Raw genomic sequence first — 22768 nt, forward strand, 5'->3', positions numbered from 1 at the left:
AGATTTTTCATGTATTTTGAAATAAGGTCAAAAACATAAAATTACAGAAAATACCGCAAATTTACAAGAAAAAGAGGGAAATGTGTAATTTTACAGAAACAAAAATCATGTTACGGTTTATTTCTGGCGCCTCAGCCAGAAGTTTTTTATTGATTTTATTTTTTATACAATAAAAAGCACATTTACTTTTATAAATAAATAACTTTTCCTATACCCCCTTTAAACTATTATTTCTATCATCTTTACATTCCCTCTTTAGTTTCACAAGCATCTTTCCTTATTTCCTTTCTTATTACAGCAGTGTCAGCACACCAATGGCACAAAGGAAGGAAGGATGAACAAAAGGCTTAATTTCTTTCCTGGTTTTCAAACATTTCCCAGTGAACACCAGTTCTGTATAATTGTTAAAAATGTTTTATATTAAATAAATTATTTAGAAATGTATAATATATCTCTACTGAAAGACGGAAATGGACAATTTCTAGTCCCCATTACAAATACATTATTAAACATCAGCTGTTTACAGTTAAAACCCTTACAAATATTTTGTTATGTGTTTTGAGTCACTAGGATTTAATGGTGTTGTTTTACATCCCATCAACAAAACCCAACACATCACTAGTAGACCCCCACAGAGTCTATTATAGTTTCCAGTAATTAAACCCAATACAATTCCCATTATAAATTTATGTTTACATGTATTTTTCGGGGGGGGGGAGGTGTATAAACTCAAGTAATGCTTTTTCAGTTGTCAAAACTAGCCGCTTTACATCCCGATTAAAAACCAAAGCAGGTGACAACACAGTCGGGTTGTAAGGCACCAGTTGGAGAGGTTATAAAGGTTGAGTTCAGGTGGGTTTAAGCCTGTACCTGTGGGAGGCGCTCGAGTCTCAGTCAGTTGCCGTTCTGAAGCTCGAGCAGCTCGAGGAGGCTGAGAAGCGCATGTTAGGAAGCTTGTGATCTGAGTTTAACGTTCATTCAAAGTGCTCAGAAGTCTCATTTGCACTCTTCTCGCTTGTCATCAGTCTTCCAGGCATGGACGTCAAGAATGCATAGTTGCGGTAAGCTTATATCTGGTAACTTACTCCACCAATAGGCTAACTGTTTTTCAGGTGGCGTCCTGTATTGTGTCATATAAGTTAACTAAATAATTTATTGTATCGAAGTTGTATCTAACTGCTCGGCATAACTTTGTGCTTGACCTGGTAGCAAAACGAAGTGATAGACTTTTTAAAAGGGTGAAAAGAGGAATTTAATTGGCATGCTTGCCAATTGCTGCTTGCATGTGTTGATTGGAATTTGAACTTGACCGGCGTGCTTTATTTAAAATAAACATGCTACAAAAAAAAAATGTTACAACCTGTTGATCGTTTTAAACGATTAAGTGGAGTGTAGTTTTATTTATCCGAATACTGAAATGCTTTTTAATAGGCTATCGTTTCAACTTGGTCAATTAAAAAAAAAAGTAAATGTGCCAAGTGTGTGTAAATGTGCCTGTGTAAATACAACTTTTTTCTAATTTTGTAATAAATAAGAAGTGAGATTCCATATCTACTTAGATGTAGTGTATGCTGTGTATTTATTAATGAATGCATACTTTATTCCAACCTGTGCCATTCTGCAAGTGCTCATAAGGAATTAGTGATGTATTGAACCTTACAGCAGACTCTTGTTGGCAAAATCACATTTTACTCATGGTTATAATGTAACTTGACTTGTTTTACGTGCTTGAAAGATTGCTGATGTGAAATGACCTACTGAGTTTATGAACACCCTCAAATGTTGCTGAATCTTCTGTTTTCATGAAATTTAACTGTTGTGACTTTCGGCTCCATTTAAGTTACTGAACAGCCAGGATAGTCCTCATCTCAGTACAAACAAGCCATTACATTGGGTATTTTACTATACACATTCAGTTTTGTTTATCTCAAAAGATCCAATCTTTTTAAAAAAAACCATTTTGATCTCAAAACAAACAAACCACAAAATAGAATTGTACAAGCACTAATTCACCATCCCATGTCTTTTACCGTGTCACTATTGGTTTAATATGTACTGATGATTGCTGGATTTCTTTGTCTGAATAATTTAGATTATCAAAATAAGTTTTACAAAAATGCTCTAAAGTGTCTATGAGTGAAGTCCAGATTGAAAATATATTTAACATCAGTCATATTATGCATGCTTTGGCGATAAACAATGTCAATGGTTTTATCAAGGCCTAGTTTAACTTTCTCATCTGATCAGCTGTGACTAGGATATTTCAGCAAATCATATTGTTGTTTGTCGGTTTCTGTGGACGATATGTAATGTAGTGAGTTATTTCAACCTTCTAAATTCACATTTAAAAGTAGCTTTATAAAACCTGCACCCAGCAGCAAAAAAAGGGTTGTATGGTTTTGTGAACCTTTCTCAGCCTTTTAAACTGTGTAGGAGTGAGCAAGCATGTAGTTTACCACCTTAGGTGCTTGTTAAAGAGAGAACGGCGATGGTTGTGCGCCAGTATATTTTACGCAGCTGTGTTTTATTGCACAAGAATCTTGTCCTAACATGTCACCCTTGTTTTATGGATGATGCATTGCGGGTCATTTTGCACTGTATGACCCTGGATACAACGTAATAATGAGAGTTATCTTACAGCAATCTTGCCACTGTTTTCCGCTCTTCATAGGTCGCTGTAAATTTGGCTGATAAGCTTTGTTTATATCTTTGCTAGAATTGCATTGCATCAGTATCTTTTACATACTGATGTCTCTGTCAGCTGTTGAGTGCCAATAAACATTATTCTCCTGATTTATATGATACAGTGATATAATTATGAAATCATGCATGTAAGTAAGACTTTTAATGTCCCATTTCTGTTCAATTTAGTGTTCAATTTCATTTCTGTGTTTGCCTGTTGTTATTATAAATATTTATTTCCTTGTATTGTCATAGTTTGTTATTGTGAAAGATTAAAAAGGCCTCTAGCTGTCATATGACCTTGCAGAACTTTGGGTTAATCATGAAACTTTAATGCTGGAAATAAATTGGAGTCTGTCATATAATTGCAATGTTGTATCTCTGTGTGAACATTAATTAAAAAACCTGATATCTTTTTTTAATCTCCACTTTTACTGCTTTTGTTTGCAGTTACGCTTTTGTAAACTCATAAGTTGCCTGTTTGATAGATTTACAAGATATGGCATGGATTTTGCTCAATTTAAATAGCCAGAAGTTCTGACAAAAGACTTACAGGAGAGCGATTGGGTAGGTTTGAGAATCATGGGATTGGATTTGTGTTTTTGGGCTGATGGACAGGTGGAATAAGATTAACCAATTTTATTTGTTCAACCTTTGATCATCTCACCTTTGCTCTGTCGCTCTCACTTACGTTCCACTTCATACTGAGAAATGCACAGCTAAACATCTTTAGGCTGATGGTAAGATACGTCTTTCTGACCATTTAAACGAATCATATTTTTAATCATTCTTAAATGTATTAAAGCCATATGTTTAATTGACTAAAATGTACAAAAATTATTATTCGGTTGGGTGATCTTGTTCAATGTTTTGGTTGAAATGAACCACTTTATGCTAGAAGATTTTTTTTGCTTTTATGTATTTGATTACTGGTTTGTATAGAAATGTATGTTGTGTATGGTTTGTTAAATAAAGAAAGTGAGAAATAGGTATATAGATTGTAGTATTCCTTCTGCAGAATCATGTGCTGGTTTTCCCTCTTAATGACATTTTTCTATAAATTTTGTGTTTAAGGATTGGAGAAAGGTTTTTTTTTGCATTTATGTAATTTGCCTACAAAGCAGGAAGTGTTTTTCTGCTGACACTTTTTCCTCTCTTTCCTCTGACTTTCTGTCACTGACAGAGCCTTCAACCCATGTAAAACAAGTCTGCAAAGTTTTGTTTTTTCCAAACAGCAAAGGTCATTGTACATATACTGTATAGAGACGTTGGTTGTTTTTGTAGGCCCAAATCTCTTTAGTGTAAAAATACTGTATAAATGAGGTCTTAAAATCATGAGTAAAAGATCATTGTCACATTTTTTTTAATGCTCTAAAGTACTTTTTGTCTCTTCTCTCCTTTGTCTAGGCACAGTGCTGAGAACGTGCATTTGCTAAACGTCCTACCTGCGTGTGTCACCTCGTCCCTAGTCTCTCTGGCTGGGTTTTGTCTCAACTTTTTGCTTTCATTTACCTGTAACAAAGCACCCACCATGTCATAACCATTTGAGGCCGAGCCTGCTCCCACGGTACCTGCTACCCCAGCAGAATCTGAACCAACATCATCCATCTCCACAACTGACACCACAACCGCTGCACCTGTGACTAAGACTTCATTCTGGAAGGATAGAAAAAAAGGTGTCTGTCATCTTCTCTAGTGTATTCTTTGTGTATTCCTTGTATAATGCCGATGAAGTCTACAGCAAACATACAGAAATCTATTTGTAGTGTGAGCTTGTCTTTTTTTCTCCACAGTCCCAGAGAAGACCGATGACTTCCTGCTGGCCAGGTTTCAAGGTGATGGAGTGAGGTATAAAGCCAAGCTTATTGGTGTGGATGATGTCGCAGAAGCAAGAGGAGATCAAATGTGTCAGGATTCCATGATGAAGCTAAAGGTGATGATGCAAAATGGCTACTTTCACTTGTGTGGTTTTATTTGAACCTTTAGGGGCGGTTTACCGGACAGGGATTAAGGCTAGTCCTAGACTAACATTCATGTTAGAGCTGTCTAAACTGAAAACAGTTTGCACTGACATATCTTAAAATACATCAGTGTCATTGTTTTGTCTCAAAATGCACACAAGTAATGTTTGTTTAGGCATAAGGCATGTTTGTAAAAACTACTTAAATGTCCTAATTTAACTAATGTTTAGTCCTGGTTTAATATAATCCCTGTCCGGGAAACCGCCCCGAAGACCTTTACAGTAAATTAAATTTGCTTTGACCTCTTGAACATACACCCCTTATTATTGTGCCGGATGAGATTATTTTTTGAAGCATTTATAAAGATGTATACATATGTAGTTTATAAATATGTTTACAGGGCATGGCAATAGCTGCTCGTTCTCAAGGCAAACACAAGCAAAGAATCTGGGTGAACATCTCTCTAACAGGAATCAAAATTGTGGATGATAAAACTGGGGTGAGTACTAAGTAGTAAATGCTATTTTTGAATGTTTGTTAACACCATTATATTTTGTAACATGGATTTTCATGTTTCAAAGTTCATGAACTTTGTATTGACCAAACTTCTCTTGACCCTCAGGTGATTGAGCATGAACATGTTGTGAATAAGATCTCGTTCATAGCTCGTGATGTCACTGATAACCGGGCCTTTGGATACGTGTGTGGAGCAGAGGGCCAGCATCAGTTCTTTGCTATCAAGACAGCTCAACAGGTTAAAGTGACACAAATGCCAAATCTTTCAAATAAAAATAATGTGACGTGGTACTAGAGGTTTACTTGAACATTTGAAGAAACTTTTCAATATTTTGCAATGGTGTTTGTTGGCACCGAAAGTTCAATAGTAAGTTCAGTAAATAGTAAAGTTCAATAGTAAAGTTCAAATGTAATTTCAAAATAGTTGTCATGTACTCTGTTGCTTCTAATCCTCCTACAGGCTGAACCTCTGGTCACTGATTTGAAGGATTTGTTTCAGCTGATCTTTAACATGCGGAAGAAAGAGCAAGAGGCTGCACAGAAGGTTCTGAAGATAGTTTTTATGCATTCTGGCCATATGTTATTTAAAGTAAAGTATAGTCTTGAGTTACCCTTGCCTTTAAATGCAGGAATGGATTTGGTACTATGCACCACAAAAAATGAAACCCCAACCTTTTGGGGGGTTATTGTGTACTGTCTGTTGAAATTGAGTGTAAAATAAGATATAGGATTACCAAAAAATCAATTTTGTCAAACTTAATGGCAGCTCCCATTATTGATTCATATTATTTTGGCTTTAATTAATATGCAATAAAAAGGATTTGATGCCAAATGCTAATCATGTAATTGAACTTGCTTCCTTTTATTGAATTTGGCTTCCAAGCTTGCTATTTTTCCAGAAGTGATCTCATTCTAGAAAAGGTCCTGCATTTTTTATAATGAACTTTTATGTAGTTGGTATCTCTATAGATAATGTCACTGTGGCAAGATGCTAAGTTTATTATCATTGTTTTTTTTTCAGGGTGAAGCCAATAACCCAGTGATTGAGGTGGGTAGTGCTTTAGTAGTTGTTTAATTTTTTTGTCTGTTCCTTAGTTAATTTTCCTTAAAGTTTTCATTTTTGGTCAATAGAATGGTGGTGATGCTTTACTCACTTTGGATGGCAAAGACAATGCTGTAAAGGTAAGCGGACATAACTGTAAAATCATACTGTAGACATGCATATATGCACACACACACACACACACACACACACACACACACACACACACACACACACACACACACACACACACACACACACACACACACACACACACACACACACACACCATCTCAATCACTGAACCTTTTTTCAGACTGTGGAACAGATGAACCTGTTTGGAGATATGTCCACCCCACCTGACATTCACTCTCCTACGGTAACCTTGATTATTCAATGAAACCCTATTAAAAATGTATATGATAATATGGATATGATAATATTTACATTATATGCTAGTTTTTTATTTATTGGACTAACAATTATGCTATTTTTTTGTTGAGCTTTTAGTTCTAAACATGCCACTTGGTCTTCAATTAACATTTAGATAAAGCAACCCTTCAGCCTTTGCTTCTCATTTAAGGGTCTCAAGTAGGATGTTGTTGTTGTTGCTAATGCTGTGTTCATGACACCTCGGAAGTGGGATATTTCCCACCACAAACGTGGACGTAACTGTTAGAAGTATTGAAGTATTTAGTTACATTAATGTTACTGATGATTTAGTAGCATTAAAACATTACATGTATGTTTACATTTAAAGGGCAGTGTTCCATAAATTATTTCCGGATTAAAGTGAAAATTATTGAATTTTCGAGAGCATGTGAAGTCAGCATAAATCTCAAAATCTAATGTTGTGTTGTTTATTGATTTTAACAATCTGGCCAGTAGATGGCCCCCAAACCTAAGGAATTAGAATTTAAGAACTCATTACATCCTATTACTTGTACTCTTCATGTCATGCTTGCCTCTTAATTCCTCATTACAGAAAGTATTTTTTTTTTTAATGTTTCAATGTAATTAACAGATTCTGTGTCTCACTTCATCTGTCTTTTCATCTCATATTTTTCTTTTCCTTTGAAAATCAGCCTGACGGTGTCCAGCTGCTTAGCTTTTCTGTTGCCATTGATGACAATCATTTCATCTCATACCCATCTACCCTCTGCAATACACCGGCAGACGGACTCCTCACACCAACATCTGATTTTTTCCCTACTCCCAATCAAGCTCCCTTCTGTGATGATCCATTTACTGTCTTCAGTGATCAGTCAAATTCTTTGTTTTTCTCTGATAAAGATTCTGGTCTTTCTAGTTTCATTTTGAATGGACCAGAATCCATTTTGGCTAAAGACTGCACTTCAGACATTAAGCGCCTTAATGGATTATGTGATGCCCAGTTGAAACGTAATACACTAAATGCGCAAGAACACAAAAGCAAACCCAACTTTAACCTGAATCCTTTTTGCATTACCTCATTAAACAACCCAACCATTTTAAATGGGTTATACAAATCCGGTCCCTCAGTCCTTTACAGTCCCCTTTTGTGTAATGGAGCAAGCGAATCCATCCCGTTGTTTAAAACCTCGCCCATCAGTAAAGCTGCTCAAAATGGAGGGTTGATGGTCCTTTGCCCTCCCCCTCAAAGCTTGAAGTGTGGAAGCATTCGGAGGAGGCGAGAGAAGGTGAATATTTTAAAATAGAAACACCTATGTATTACTGCAAAGCCAAAAGTCAAGAGAGACTACAAGGACTGTGCTGTACACCAAAAATACAAACCCAGAAGAATGATCAAGTCATTTTTGGTTTTATTCATATTTAAATTCAATAAAAAAATTTTTTTTTAAAAAGTAAATCTTGTACTTTAGTGTGAAGTTGTTTTCAGGAATATTTATTTTTTTATTGCGTTGAAGAGAAGTACTCTAAATCACATCATTGCACTCCAGCTTTACTTAATCAATATTATGATTCAAAAGGACCTTTTAGTCTGTCTTCTCAAGCTGAATGTAGTTGGTTCTGGCATCAGGTGTTGGGTTTTTCATCACATAAGGTAAAGAGATAGAAACTCACATTGTAATTTTGTGGTTAGGGCAGGGGTTTTCGAACTTTTCTGATGAATCCCGTTTACCTAAATTATTTCCTTGAAGTACCCCCTGAGATGAGGTATGTTTTTAATCATTTATTCTTTTACTTAATTTACTATTTAATTTGATCTGTTTTAAAGTTTCAGTAGTGTTTTACATGTATATTAATAATAATAATAGTTAGTTATAACAGAACTTAAGAACCCCCTGCAATTCTCTCACGAACGTCCAGGGGTCCGCGAATCCCAGTTTGGGAAAACCTGGTTTAGGGAAATGATTTTGCTCTTTTCGCTGCTAACACAAACTATGCATCTGTATCTGCGTCATACTAAAACGTCTGATTTTCTGTTTTTTGTTTTAATATTTTATAGGAAATTATATATGTTTTTTGCTTTCAGTGATTGTCATGAGTAACCACATGCTGCACTGTGAACAGTCACATTTTCCTCTGAACATGCACCTCTTAGTAATCCTTTTGAACTATTAGCGTTCAGACTATTACCAGATTTCTTTTTGTTGTTTTCATGTGCCTCCATTTTAATGTGAATGGCAAGTATTTAGTGAAGTAGCTTCTATTTATATACTTTTTTTCATGAGATTACTGAAAATGTAAACTCTAAAATAACACTGTGCCTCCGCAGTCACCTGGAAATGACCTGTTTGGAGCTGAGCTCTTTGCTCCGCCTACCCAAAATGAGTCTCTGCCCTCAAACCAAAACTCACCTATTCCAGCTGACCTATTCAACACCACATCGATCTCCACCATCACTGGTCTTGGTAAAACTGACAAGCTCATTCAGTTACAGTGTTAGATTTAAAGGGACTGTTCACCCCAAAAATATTCATCTGCCCTCATGTCATTCAAAACCTAAATATGACTCTTTATTCTGTGAAACACAAAAAAATATATTTTGAGAGATGTCTCAGTGGTTTTGTGTCCATACAGTGGATGTCAATGTGGCCCAATGTTGTTTGGTCACCAGTGTTCTTTAAAATATTTTCTTTTGTGTTCTGTAGGAGATAGAAAGTCTTTTAGGTTAGAAATGACATGATTGTGTGTAAATGATAAAAATACATTGCAATTCAAACACTTCAAACTGGATTTCAACTATTTTTAGTTTTTGATGTGGTATTCATTTTTTGTGGTATTCTGTAGGTTCGTTGTCTCTTGGCCCTGCTTCTGTCACCCAGACTCATGGAACAACCTCGTCTCCATGGGGTCAGACACCCGTGATGTTTCCTCCTCAGGGTGGTGTTCCTCATATAACCGTTCCAGGGGCACAACCTTACTCCCAGCCGCCTGCCTTTGGGGGCCTGCCTGCACAAGCTTGGGGGCAACAAGCAGCTTCACCTTTTGGTGCACCATCTGCCACACAAGCTTGGGGTCAACCAGGAACCACAGCACCAGCTGGAACCTGGCCTAACTCTGGGCCTATGGCCAACCCATTCCCATCAAACCAGTTTCCTCCCATGATGCCTCATACTGTGATGATGAGCGGCCAGCAGGGTTCACTTATTCCCCCTCGTCCTCCACCCCGTCCTCCTGTGAAAGAAGAATCGGCACCAGTTAAACGTGCCTTCATGGCTTTAGACCCTCTTGGAGAGAAGGAAAAGAAGACTGGGAAAGACATGTTCAAAGATTTCCAGATGGTCAAGCCCCAGAAAATTGAACAAGGAAATGGAGCAAGCACCACCAATGGTTCCTTTGACCAGTACTTTTCCAGTAAGGTTGGCTTGGCTCAGGAGGTGGCAGACCATGATGACTTTGACATTAACCAAATCCCAGTTAGCTCAAATGGTAAATTCTAAGATGTAATGCTGTGTGGCGTACAGTTTTGACAACTACATTTAAAATCTATCATCTTGTGTCCAGGGCCCTTCAAACCGGTTCCTCTGCAGTCCTTTCCTTCTGTTGCAGTAGTTCCAGGTCTAACACCAGCTCCAGCAGCAGGTCTTTTGGATGCTGCCTTCACTCCTAATCTGGCCCCTGCACGCACAAACCCAACTCCTGCAGCAGGCTCAAACATTTTTGATGACACTTTTGGAACCGACCCATTTGGTGCACCACCCCTGAAGACAGTATGTGCATTCACCTTTTTTAAGCTCACTTGGTTAAGTATTGGATTTTCAACACGAAGATCATAGGTTCGATTCGTGGGAACACATATACCGATGAAATGCATTGATTGAATGCAATTCAAGTAAATTTGGAATAAAATGTCTGCCAAATGCATTAATGTAAAAGGATAAAGTAAAAACAATTGTTTGATTGTCATTAGTATTTTGTAAAATGTTGTGCGTTCCTATGCTTTTTAACTGTCACAGAGCACTCCCGCCACTCAGGCTGGTGCCCCTGCAATTGTTTTTGGAGACCCTTTTGGGGAAAATCCTTTCGCCTGAGAAACTTCGGCGCCTATGGTGAGTAATCACACATACTTCTCTCTCACTGTAGTGATGTCTTCTATGTATGCATTCTTTTTATGCATTAAGTTTTGTTGAGGTAATTCGTCTGTCCAATATTTCTCAGTTTCCAGTACACTCCCATTTATCTGATGCCACTGAGGACCACACAAGCACTATGGAGTTGTTTCCAGCATTCCACTTCATAGAAAACAATGTGCACTTTAACCTTTTGCCTGTATTCTGTGCTTTACGATTCTCATTCCCACTGTATATCTGCTGAAACATCTCTTTCTGTGCTTTTATAACTGATCGCAGATCAGCCCTTCTCTTCCATTCGATACAAATCATCCTTTTAAACCAAAGTCATTCATCAGCATGCACAGTGAGGTGAAAGGTTCTGTTGAAGTGTCTCAAAGGAAGGAAAACGAAAGAATGTTGTATGATTTTTGTATACGAATATCCTAAGCATTTATGATGAAGTCAAATGTTTTGCCATAATGATTTGTCATTAAAAAAACTGACTGATTCTGTGACCCCCTTGTGTGCGAGTTTGTATTTACACAAACCTTCATATAGTTTTGTTGAATTTAGTATATTTTGAAGTTGTTAAAACATTTGTGTTTCATCACATCGTAGTATAGCTTTTATTTGGCTCAAAATGTTGTTTACAAAGCAGAGGTACTTTCTAAGCTGACATAAAGGTTGTAAGCACATACTGTTCTACAACAAAGTTTGTTACCATGGTAAACAAAAGAGTACCAAGATGTGACAACACTACAGAGGCTACTAATGAAACAACACCGTTGCCAGTGTACCTATTGTCATTCACCAAGAATTTGCCATTACCCCTTCAGCTCTATACAGACCGGATGACATCAGACTGTGTAACACTGTGTTGAAAAACTTGTGCAGAGTGTTTGTTGATGTTTGGGTTGAAGGCTAAATAAGAGTCGCAGTATAAAAGATATTAAGTGATGTGTTTCTGTAGCTTTCCATGGGTTTGCAAATCCTATTTCTGTTGCTGAATACAGTAGAGACTTGTGATTTCTAAACCTAAAAACCAAAACATTTAAGTTGGCTGTAATCATGCCTCGTCCTTTATTTTGCCGGAATGGTTGCTGGGACCCGTTCGAGGAGAAGACGCAAATGAATCTTTTTGACCAAAACACAGGTCTCCCGTGTTTTCTTGAACCAGGTGAGGTTAGCTGGATAGATTCAACCAGGAAACGATTAACTGCATTCTCCTGGTCTGGATCTTTGTGCTTGCCTCTCTTTAACTCTTTGCGCATGGAGATTCTACCTACATGCATTGGACCCCAAGGGCATATTTCTGATGCTGCGTGTAAACAGACCGAACAAAACTGGAAAGTTTGTCTCGATGTTAATCCATATTCTCTAGAGGATATTAGCATCAAAACCAAGGAGGGATATTTGGAGATAACAGGTAAGAGAACATATTGTTTTGATCAAGATTGCCAGAGATTCCATAGATTTTAAATGCATTCCTTTTTTCTTTTTAAAGGTAATCGTGAGGAAAGGCAAGAAAACAACAGATTAATCTCCAGAAGCTTTACAAGAAAATACAAGTAAGGGAAGCTTGTGTTAAATATTTTTGCAATAGCTTTTTATAAATTTAATGCAAACGGAATTGTGAAATGGAAAGTGAGCCAAACAACACGACTTTATCTTTCCAAATTCCGTGATATTGATTCTATATCACCAAATTTCTTGTGTCATTTATTAGGCTTCCATTCGACTTGGACCCAAAACAGATCAGCACCGTGCTGTCTCCAGATGGTATTCTCTCAGTGGAGGCGCCATTAACTGGATCTGAAGTTGCCCTCCCTGATGAGACTGTCATCCCTATTCGCATGATGGACAAACCTGGGTTCCACTAGAGTAACATCCATTTTCTAACCTTGTCGTATAGTCCGTTTTCTTAAATGACTCATGTTCATAGTAATGACAGTATGTGTTTTTAAAATGCATGAACACATTTCTTGCAATAACGTTAAATATGCGTATCAATACTGGCTTTGAGAGAATATTGTATATCGTAAATAGTTAATGTTCTGAAATGAGCTCTGTTACTTTGGTTTAAATATTTTGCCTAGCCTTTTAAAAAATACATAACCTGCGGTTAAGATTTATTTATGGCCTATTGTTTCCCCAATGTTAGGCTTTTTAGATCAAATTAAACATTTCAGGAACAAATAACGTCTTATGCTATAAAGCAAAGCCAAGATAATTACTTGTTTCTGTGAGACTTTCAGTATTTGGTTTAAATTGCTGATATAAAATTTCTATGAATAACAAATATCGAACACAAAGTGTGAAAAATGTTTAAAAGATGTTTAAAAGTATTTTTAAAAAGTCTTCTAGACATTCTGTAAAAATAGAGCATTTAACGAAATCTAATCTAACAAAATTGAGAGCATCCAGTGACATCCTGTAGGTGGTGGTGCTGGTACACAGCAATGGAGTGGATAGACGCTCTGTTCTCGCAAAGTACACCAAAGCTGCTGTAAGGCAAGCCTCCAATCATAGCAAAAAAGGCACGAGGAAGTAAATTAATCGACAGCCTATTCGGTAATCTTCAACATTTTGCACTAAAGTACTTTTGTTGGAAACCTTATGTTGTTTTACTCTAATGAAATTACTTTATTTACTTCTTTACTACCACCAATTTAATATTATCTTTAAAGAACTGTAAAGAAACTGTACAAAGTCATTTGTAACTGAAGGTTGTGAAATCCACTGCCATTATTGATTCTTGACACTTTCTTCAATGATAGAACAGCAGAACTTGGTTTCTTCTAATGATAGAACATCTCTTTCTTGTGTGGCAGGGTTTCCATCTTTGGTTTCATTCTTGGGGTGATCATATGGAGACAAATTTTCCCTTACATCCACAGAGACACTATAACTATTTTTGTACATGTTCCACATTTCATCTTCACTTTCATCACCTTACTCAAGAACAGTCCTCAGATAACATAGTTTCAGTTACACTATGCCTGGTAAAGATACACTATGCCTGGTAAAGAAGAGGCACATACTGTACAGTACAGGCTGTGATTAGCTCTGTGTCCCTGCTTTTGCCATTGTATGCTTCAATTGTAAATTCTGAGTATAAAAGTCCTCTACAAAGACAATGTACATATACTGTATGTCCATATATGTGTATTTTTAATTGATACTCATAAATTCTTTAAAAAGTAACTGGATGTGTGTTATCAGAAGAATGATTGAGCATCATCTATCATGTGTTATTAGAAATTATTACACGGCTCATTTGAATGCATGATTTTGATTGGCCAGTCGCGACATTTCAAGGGTTGTTATTTTCACTCCTTATCTGGCACTTCGCGTCGACCCGGGTCCTGTATTTTTTGTGCCTTCACTCCTAATCTGACGCTTCGCGTCAACCCGGGTCCTAGTCACACTGTCGGGGCTTATTTCTGCGATAATAACCGGCTGCCTGTACATTATCCCTTACTTACATGAGATGCATACAATTTTACGTCCAGATATACAGTATATCTATTTGCTTTCTTATAGTCATTTTGACCACGCTATGGGGGTTCCGGTAGCAATTATTAATGGTTGCACATAATAAAACAACAATCTGATACAGTAAAATAGTGCAAGCAGCTAATCAATACTTAACTATTTAAATTCTTATTATTTTAATATCAATGATTTAGTCGTGGTAGGTATTTTCGGTCACCAGCGATGGCCTGACCAACGAGTAAGATGTATTTCACAAAGCCAGATCTATAAAAATACTTAAATTATGTCTGTCAGTACATGCCAGATTAAGTTAAGGGCTGGAACTGGATCCTTAAATTTACACCATATACTGTAACGCTGAGAACCACTTGTGCACACAAGTCAGACATGACAAAATATGGTATGGGGGAATCTCCAATTACATTACAGCTCTGAAGCTGTTCGGAAAGAAGGGGGCATGTTGAAATAGTGAGAATGCCTCCAAGCACCAGGTGGGAAGGGGGGCCTCTCTCCACCATCTGTGGTATGAGCAAGTGTAATGAGCAATTAAATATTTACAGCACAGTAAAACTCAGTCCAGAGTTTGTCAACTGTCAACATGTTCAATTCAATGTTAATTATGAAGAAGATAAGGGGACAGTTTTGCTTTGGAATTCATCTTATTCATATTTAGAATACCAAATAAGTGTAACACACACACAAGGGATACATCTCAGTTGATTCTCGAGTTATTATCGTACAAACAGAGGCTTATAGCCATCAATACATCCTTTTGAACTGGCATGAAGTGGTTTAAAAAGTTCAGTACTGCAATCCTTAGAGCCATGAGTATGTTTCATCTTGTTTTGGCTTTGAATTTTAATGATGTTATGCACAGGTTTACCAGGCTTTGCATTCAGTGAATGTAGGTCAAATGTCACTAGTCAGTTCTTTTTTATCTTCATTATCCCCTGAACTTTTATAAATAAAATATACTGGATAATTGTACTGTGCAAATTGATTTAAAAAATAGACAAATGTTTAGAGTCTTTTAGTTACTGTGTTTTTTTTGTGTGCAATTTCTTTTAATGTGAATGCGTCTAACTTCAATACCTTTCTTATTTTTACAGCCCTAACCAACTAAAGGCTACGCGATGTCTGACTACTAATAGTTATTTATGGCAAAAAAATCATGAAATATGAAGTTTCAGAAGGCTAGCAGTGATATACAACTGCGGAAAAACTAAAGATATTTCAAAATTATTTTCAGTTTTTCAGAATGGTCATTTTTGTTTCATTCTGTGAACTACTAACAATATTTCAAATAAAAATATAGATTCTATTTGCATTTATTTGCAGAAAATGAACAATGGAAAAACAGGTCAAAATAACAGAAAAGATGTAAGAAAATAAGTTCATATACAAATATTACTGATGTATTGTATATAGCCTAAGTGAATATGTATTTAGGAAAAGTTCAAGAATATTTTTATGTAATAACCTTGAAGATGTTTATCACAGTTTTCATCTTGTCATGCTGTCAGTCTTTCACATTGCTGTTGGATGACTTTGTCACTCCTGAGGTTTGACACTGGACTGAAATTGCCACAATACATTTAGAAATGCTGATTTGGAATGGTCTCTTAATTTTTTCAGCAGCTGTATTTACATTTAGGCATTTAGCAGATGCTTTTATCCAAAGTGACTTACATGAAAGAAGCAATATGATGTGATTTTACAATACTGTTAACAAAATTGATTTGACTGCTTGAGAATGAAAAACATTCTGAACAGTTGATCTGACATGGCCCAGGAATGTTGTCTGGCTTAACAAAATCTGTAGACCAAAATTTGACACCACCAATTGTTAGCACACTGTCATCACCATCTTCAGCTCTCTCCAAATCTAAGTCGACACAATACTGATTCTTCACATACTGTATTCTGTATGATTTACTTGTGTCAAAATAAACTGAAAGAAATGTATGCGTGTACAAGAAAATCTGGTACTGGGGACAATGCTGCAAATTGAATGTCAAAGTCCTACAAATACCTCCTTGACATTTAAAGGTTAGATTCAATCAGAACTAATCCTTGTGGCATCAATCCAGTGTCCGTTTCAGATTCGCTGTACAGTATGAGAATACATCTGTTGACATGTTCAAGGATAGTGTCAAGTCATCATAATGATAGATCCAACTATGAGATATGGCTTGTAGATCTTTCCGATCATAAATTTAGAGTCTAGTTTCACTAGATCTCTCTCCGTCAGGAACTTATTAAACCTGGAAATATCAACTCCGTTGTGAGTCAATAGATACAGTGCTGAAGGGAAGAACAGCAGGCAGGAGACGAAGTGATGTTAAATAAACTGAAAAATGATTTATTGAATAATCTCAATTGAGCTTTGATGCTCAGTCAAGGTCTGTCAAACTTCGTCTGACTAAAAACAGATTCAATATGGGTTTTTAAACATTCAGGATTACAGTATCAAAACATTGTCTCATGACGTTATTATGAACCTTGAGATAGAGACCATTGGAAACTCATATCAGCATAAGAGTCCGGACGTTGTGAAGGTGTTTTTCTTCATCATGGAGAGGATAATGTCATCATCCACCACTTTTATCTCACATGGACGCCCAGGATTGTTTTGTTACTGAGCTCAGCGGTGTGTTTTTTCCCCCAGAATGTCCCAAATTGTTGATTTGGCCGCTCTTAATGTTCCTGGCATCTTTCTGACGGATGTGTAGTGTTTTTAAAATCTAACTATGGTCTGTTTCACTTGCATGGAGATCTCCCTGAACCCCATGATGTGGGTTCACAGCAACAGCTTCCAAATGCAAACACCACATGTAGAATCAACTCCAGACCTTTAACATGCTTCATTTATGACAAAATTATTTAAGGAAAAGCCCATACATGTGAATAAAACAGCTTTTTATTCAACTGTCCAATTACTTTTGGTCCCTTGAAAAAGGGGTGTGCTTCATATTAAAGAACTGTAATTCCTAAATCCTTTATTTAATCTGGATGTGAATACACTCTAAATAAAGCTGAGAGTGTGCACTTTAAGACAATATCTATTATAAAACTGTAACTCGAAAACATATTGATACACAGCTAAAATAACAAAAAATGTGCCTCTGTCCAAATATTTATGGCCCTAACTGTAATACAAATACATAGCACCACCTGACAGTTCTTAATCTTGAGGTGGCCAAACAAAAGACAAAAAAGGGGAAGCAAAATTAATAACTGATCAGTTCAATGCTGCAATGCTGCCTACCCCATTCTCCCCTACAGTATCTCTGTCTATGTCTATTTAGAATGATCAAACCTGTTCCTCCTCCAGCTCTAAGCTCCTCTGCTCTCCGTCCTGCTTCCTCGCCATGGTTATCTTCTATATGAAGAAAACAATGGCATTATGGTTTTGTTAGAATGAGCAGACAGTCAAGTAGCCTACTGTCAAGTTAGTTTTTTTTTTATAAAATAAGAGGGCAGTCGCCTAGCCCATATTCAATTAGAGAAATGTTTACTATTCCAGTAACAGGGTTTCCTCCAGAAAATGTGTTAGTTTTGTTAGTCTTTAATTTCATGCAAGGAAAAGTAATAGCTGGTAATGGCTTTCCTTGCACTTGCCATTTATATGTTGTAGAATGTTTGGCGAACGATGATAACTAACTTACATCGTTAACTGTGTTGTTATCACCTCTGTCCAGAGATTCCGCCTTTGGTGACATATCAAGAGTATTCCTGACTCTTGATTTACCTTCAGTGCTACTTCTTGCCCTCTTAAAGCCGAAGTCCCTCAGGTCAAGCTGTCCATGTCACTTGGGCTTGGCCATGATGTTGAAATCACCGGCACCAGCACCTGCGCTGCTATGTCGCTGACTGATGTGACGTCAATTTAAAACAAATCATCGTATCATGTGCACGTTCCCCTCATCCACAGTATTTTAGCCTATTCAATATTCGCAAAAACTAAATGTTGAAATAGTGGTAAATTACCACTGGTAATATTTACACATTCATTCATAAAATAACGGGATGGGAAGGGGGGATGGCCGTTTTAGAAGGGGGATGATTTTGATCATCTTTAATTCAAACGGGGATGCCATCCCCCTCGAGTACTGATCCTTAAAAAAAATCCATTTGCCTTGTATACAGTGGTAGGCTATATGAGACCAGTTTTTATTGCACTTATGCTTTTTGTCCTTATGTTGTTCAAATTGCTTGTATTGTTTATCTCATTTGTAAATCGCTTTGGATAAAAGCGTCAGCTAAATTACTAAATGTAAATGAGATAGATGTAAAAAGAAACGTGTCTACATTGTTGCACCTTGTCTAAGACAAATAAAACACAAAGATACTCTGTCACCATCTTTAAATTGGCACATTTAATTAGATTAATTTTGGAGGAAAAGTACTGTATATCTTCCAAATGATTGCCAGCACCAAGTGTTACAAGTCAAGTGATCGATCCATGACTTACATTTGAGCTTTAAAGACATTAGTTAGCCATTTTTTACTTTGCTTGCTTTGCAGAACATATCAAATATAAGCGGACCAGCACTGGAGAAGTGCACAGCTAAGTGATTTTAGTGAGAATTTCTTTAGATATTACTGCGTAAAACTAAATAATGATAACAAATGTATATAAATATGGATGCATACCTTACCTTGGTATAGTATTGTTGAATGTCACACATAAACATCTCCTAAAATGTATTACAGGATTGCTCAAAAAACATAATTTCGTGTGAGGGTAAAAAAGGTCATTTTTGTTGTTTACAACTGTGTATTGTTTACAAGCTGTGTAAGCATGTTGTGTTTACAATGCATACTTTAAACTAAATAAACAATACGTAGAAAGAAGATAATCAATTTTTGATCCTCTCATCGCCACAGTAAGCCACCATCACGAGTAAGGACGCGGAGATGGCCATTAATGGCAAAGCTGCCATTTACCTCCGTAAGCCTGAGAAGGAGAGAATTGAGGTGCAGAGCAAACCTTTTGATGATAAAAGTGCCTGCTTTGTGGCTGAAGAAAAAGAGCTGTACGTCAAAGCAAAAATCAAGAGCAAAGATGGTTGCAAAGTCACTGTTGTTGTGAATGATACTAAGGAGGTAAAATATCCACATTTCTCAAAGATTATCATTAAAAAAGTATGAATCTAATGTCTGCTGAATCACTTTAATAGGAGAAAACTGTTAAGGAGGATGATGTCCACCCAATGAATCCTCCCAAGTATGACAAGATTGAGGACATGGCCATGATGACCCATCTCAATGAACCCTCTGTGCTGTATAACCTCAAAGAGCGTTACGCAGCATGGATGATCTATGTAAGTTAAGCAGAAAGTAAAACAGCGTTCAAGTTCATTATGACTGTGATGCTGCAACCGGATGGTTTCTCTGTTTGTTTCAGACCTACTCAGGACTCTTCTGTGCTACTGTGAACCCCTACAAGTGGCTCCCAGTGTATGATGCAGAAGTGGTGTCTGCCTACAGAGGCAAAAAGCGTATGGAGGCTCCTCCCCACATCTTCTCTGTCTCTGACAATGCCTATCAGTCCATGCTCACTGGTAAGTGCTGAATTTTGATTTGTAAAAGTATGTTTTTTTGGATTTAATGAAACAATTATCTAAACAAAATTACCATTTAATTTACAGACAGAGAGAACCAGTCTGTCCTGATCACGTTTGTATTTACTTTTATAAAATGTTGAAAACAGTTATTTATTACTCTCATGAGATCTTTACATGTCTTATCATGTTCTGTCTGATAATCATCTTTTATAAACCAGTGGAGAATCTGGTGCTGGAAAGACTGTGAACACCAAACGTGTCATTCAGTACTTTGCCACAGTTGCAGTGCATGGTGACAAGAAGAAAGAATCTGCCAGCCAAATGAAGGTGATTGCCAAAAAGCAATGTACTTAATACATAAAAATAAAACTCTCTTTTAATATTATTATCATTAATTTAAGTTAATACATTACCCTCTTAACTTCACAGGGATCTCTTGAGGACCAGATCATTGCTGCAAACCCTCTGCTTGATGCTTATGGTAATGCCAAGACTGTGAGAAATGACAACTCCTCTCGTTTTGTAAGTTTTTATTTTCATACAGTACAATTAGTTGTTTTTTATGTTTGTGTATACTGTAAATATTTATTGTGAAAGGTAACAAAAGCAAGTAAATCCTAATTCTTTATAACAGGGTAAATTCATCAGAATTCACTTTGGCACATCTGGAAAACTGTCTAGTGCTGATATTGAAACATGTAAGAGACAGTTAATAACAATTTCCAATCTGAAACATAGGCAATTGTTTGAATACCACTGTGTACTTCATTTCTTGACCAGACCTGCTGGAGAAGTCTAGAGTGACATTCCAGCTTTCAGATGAGAGAGGCTACCACATCTTCTACCAGATGATGACCAACCACAAGCCTGAGCTGATTGGTAGGTCATTCAGAACTTTTAAATGGTAGATAATGTTGTAAAATACTCAACAATGCACTTTGTATGTTACAGAAATGACGCTCATCACCACCAACCCCTATGACTTCCCCATGTGCAGTCAGGGTCACATCACAGTGGCAAGCATTGATGATAAAGAGGAGCTGGTTGCCACTGATGTGAGTCATTATTATTTGACAATGGCAATGATATTCTACATATGTATGGCAGGTGCTATGGCTCATACCTATCTGTGATTTCCAGACTGCTATTGACATTCTGGGCTTCAGTGGTGAGGAGAAGATGAGCATCTACAAGTTCACTGGAGCTGTGCTGCATCATGGTAACATGAAGTTCAAGCAGAAGCAGCGTGAGGAGCAGGCTGAACCTGATGGCACAGAGGGTAAGACTAAGTTGTTTTAATAAGGGTTATTACATATAAGAAGTCCCTTGTTTAACTTTAACATGTTTTCATTTGCATATCTGCTTAACTGTCTTTTTTTTCAACATTTAAAATTGTAGATGCAGACAAAGTCGCCTACCTCATGGGCTTGAACTATGCTGATATGCTGAAGGCTTTGTGCTACCCAAAAGTGAAGGTTGGAAATGAGTTTGTTACCAAAGGTCAGACCGTGCCACAGGTATGTACTAACATGCAAACAGCTACATTTTAAACATGAAAATTCTAAATCTGCCTTACTATTAAAGAAGCAGAACTTCAAACTAAATGTACACTTTATTCCATCTACAGGTGTACAACTCTGTTAGCGCTCTGACCAAATCTGTCTATGAGTGGATGTTCTTGTGGATGGTTGTTCGTATCAACCAGATGTTGGACACAAAGCAGGCCAGGCAGTTCTTCATTGGTGTGCTGGACATTCCTGGCTTTGAGATCTTTGATTTAAGAATAATTATCTTATGTCCATTCAAAGCTGACTGATTCATAACACGTTTTCAGTAAATGTCTCATTGTCTCCAGTTCAACAGTATGGAGCAGCTGTGCATCAACTTCTCCAACGAAAAACTGCAACAGTTTTTCAACCACCACGTTTGTGCTGGAACAAGAGGAGTACAAGATGGAGGGCATAGTTTGGGAGTTCATTGACTTTGGCATGGACTTGCTTGCATTGAGCTCATTGAGAAGGTTTTTACTGGTTCATTATTATCTTTAAGTAAATCATATTCAACTTGTAAACTCTGTGGCATTACTAATTCTCTGCATTTATTTACAAACAGCCTATGGGTATCTTCTCCATCCTTGAAGAGGAGTGCATATTCCCCAAGGCTACAGACACATCCTTCAAGAATAAGCTTTATGTTCAGCACCTTGGCAAGTGTCCAGCTTTCCAGAAACCAAAGCCTGCCAAAGGCAAGGCTGAGGCCCACTTCTCCCTGGTTCTCTATGCTGGAACTGTGGACTACAACATCACTGGCTGGCTGGACAAAAATAAGGATCCGCTGAATGAGTCTGTATTGCAGCTGTACCACAAGTCTTCTGTCAAACTGCTGTCTACTCTCAACCCACCTGTTGTTGAGGGTAATGAAAAAATAATTATTGTGTTAATAGAATTGTTCATACATATGTTCACAAGTTTAACCAAACTATAATTTAACTTTGTACTACTTGTTATTTCAACATATGTTTACTTTAACAGAGAGTAGTGGTGGTGGTGGCGGCGGCAAGAAGGGTGGTTCCATGCAGACTGTGGTTTCTTAGTTCAGAGTATGTCATTGTCTGATTAAATTAAAGTAAATTATGGCAAAAAACTGATTAAATTGACACAATCTGAGGCAAAATCCGAAACGTTTCATGGATTAACAGGAAAATTTGGTCAAACTCACGACCAACTTCAGGAGCACTCACCCTCACTTTGTACGTTGTCTGATTCCCAATGAGTCCAAGACTCCAGAAAAAATAATTCTAACATTGAACAAACGCTCAATGTTTTCCCCACGTGAGCTGGAACGTCTTTAAAAATGAACTTCAACCACGCATTCCTACTGTCGGAATCCGAAGGAAGGTTATGCGACTGTGTTCTTCCACAACCAGGCACTGCACAATATTTTGCGATCTTTGACGGCATGATGCTTACACTCGCTCTATCTGGTTCCGTGCAGCTTGTGTTT

General features: G+C 37.1%; 2 protein-coding genes and 1 pseudogene across 4 annotated transcripts; all 3 read left to right on the plus strand.

Annotated features, from left to right (window-relative positions):
• The first annotated feature begins 888 nt into the window (after positions 1 to 888).
• Positions 889 to 11208, plus strand: dab2 (DAB adaptor protein 2). The gene is made up of 15 exons (XM_057319293.1): positions 889 to 1061; positions 4090 to 4358; positions 4476 to 4615; positions 5044 to 5142; positions 5266 to 5397; positions 5620 to 5703; positions 6181 to 6207; positions 6291 to 6341; positions 6518 to 6580; positions 7287 to 7880; positions 8921 to 9056; positions 9436 to 10077; positions 10153 to 10358; positions 10605 to 10697; positions 10807 to 11208. The coding sequence occupies exons 3-14, from the start codon at positions 4586 to 4588 to the stop codon at positions 10677 to 10679; spliced, it is 2139 nt and encodes a 712-aa protein (XP_057175276.1). The 5' UTR covers positions 889 to 1061; positions 4090 to 4358; positions 4476 to 4585; the 3' UTR covers positions 10680 to 10697; positions 10807 to 11208.
• A 357-nt stretch (positions 11209 to 11565) lies between these two features.
• On the plus strand, positions 11566 to 19198 carry hspb15 (heat shock protein, alpha-crystallin-related, b15). 3 transcript variants are annotated; one of them, XM_057321627.1, is made up of 4 exons: positions 11566 to 12126; positions 12205 to 12268; positions 12427 to 12581; positions 19086 to 19198. In XM_057321627.1, the coding sequence occupies exons 1-3, from the start codon at positions 11769 to 11771 to the stop codon at positions 12578 to 12580; spliced, it is 576 nt and encodes a 191-aa protein (XP_057177610.1). In that variant the 5' UTR covers positions 11566 to 11768; the 3' UTR covers position 12581; positions 19086 to 19198. The 3 variants fall into 3 exon arrangements, with proteins under 3 accessions (XP_057177610.1, XP_057177621.1, XP_057177599.1); XM_057321638.1 differs by lacking the exon at positions 19086 to 19198 and adding an exon at positions 15305 to 16299; XM_057321616.1 differs by lacking the exon at positions 19086 to 19198 and adding an exon at positions 13532 to 15179.
• Positions 19089 to 22431, plus strand: LOC130546409 (myosin heavy chain, fast skeletal muscle-like; annotated as a pseudogene).
• Positions 22432 to 22768: the final 337 nt, after the last annotated feature.

The sequence above is a fragment of the Triplophysa rosa genome, linkage group LG2 (assembly GCF_024868665.1).
Source record: "Triplophysa rosa linkage group LG2, Trosa_1v2, whole genome shotgun sequence".
Taxonomy (NCBI): Eukaryota; Metazoa; Chordata; class Actinopteri; order Cypriniformes; family Nemacheilidae; genus Triplophysa; species Triplophysa rosa.

Bases quoted from the DNA above. Each gene is read 5' to 3' on its own strand.
- dab2 (XM_057319293.1), top strand. From the start codon at position 4,586: ATGTGTCAGGATTCCATGATGAAGCTAAAG. The intron at 5,143-5,265 runs GTGAGTACTAAG...CTTGACCCTCAG, and splicing joins TTGTGGATGATAAAACTGGG to GTGATTGAGCATGAACATGT. The intron at 10,078-10,152 runs GTAAATTCTAAG...TCTTGTGTCCAG, and splicing joins AATCCCAGTTAGCTCAAATG to GGCCCTTCAAACCGGTTCCT.
- hspb15 (XM_057321627.1), top strand. From the start codon at position 11,769: ATGCCTCGTCCTTTATTTTGCCGGAATGGTTGCTGGGACCCGTTCGAG. The intron at 12,127-12,204 runs GTAAGAGAACAT...TTCTTTTTAAAG, and splicing joins GGGATATTTGGAGATAACAG to GTAATCGTGAGGAAAGGCAA. The intron at 12,269-12,426 runs GTAAGGGAAGCT...GTCATTTATTAG, and splicing joins AGCTTTACAAGAAAATACAA to GCTTCCATTCGACTTGGACC.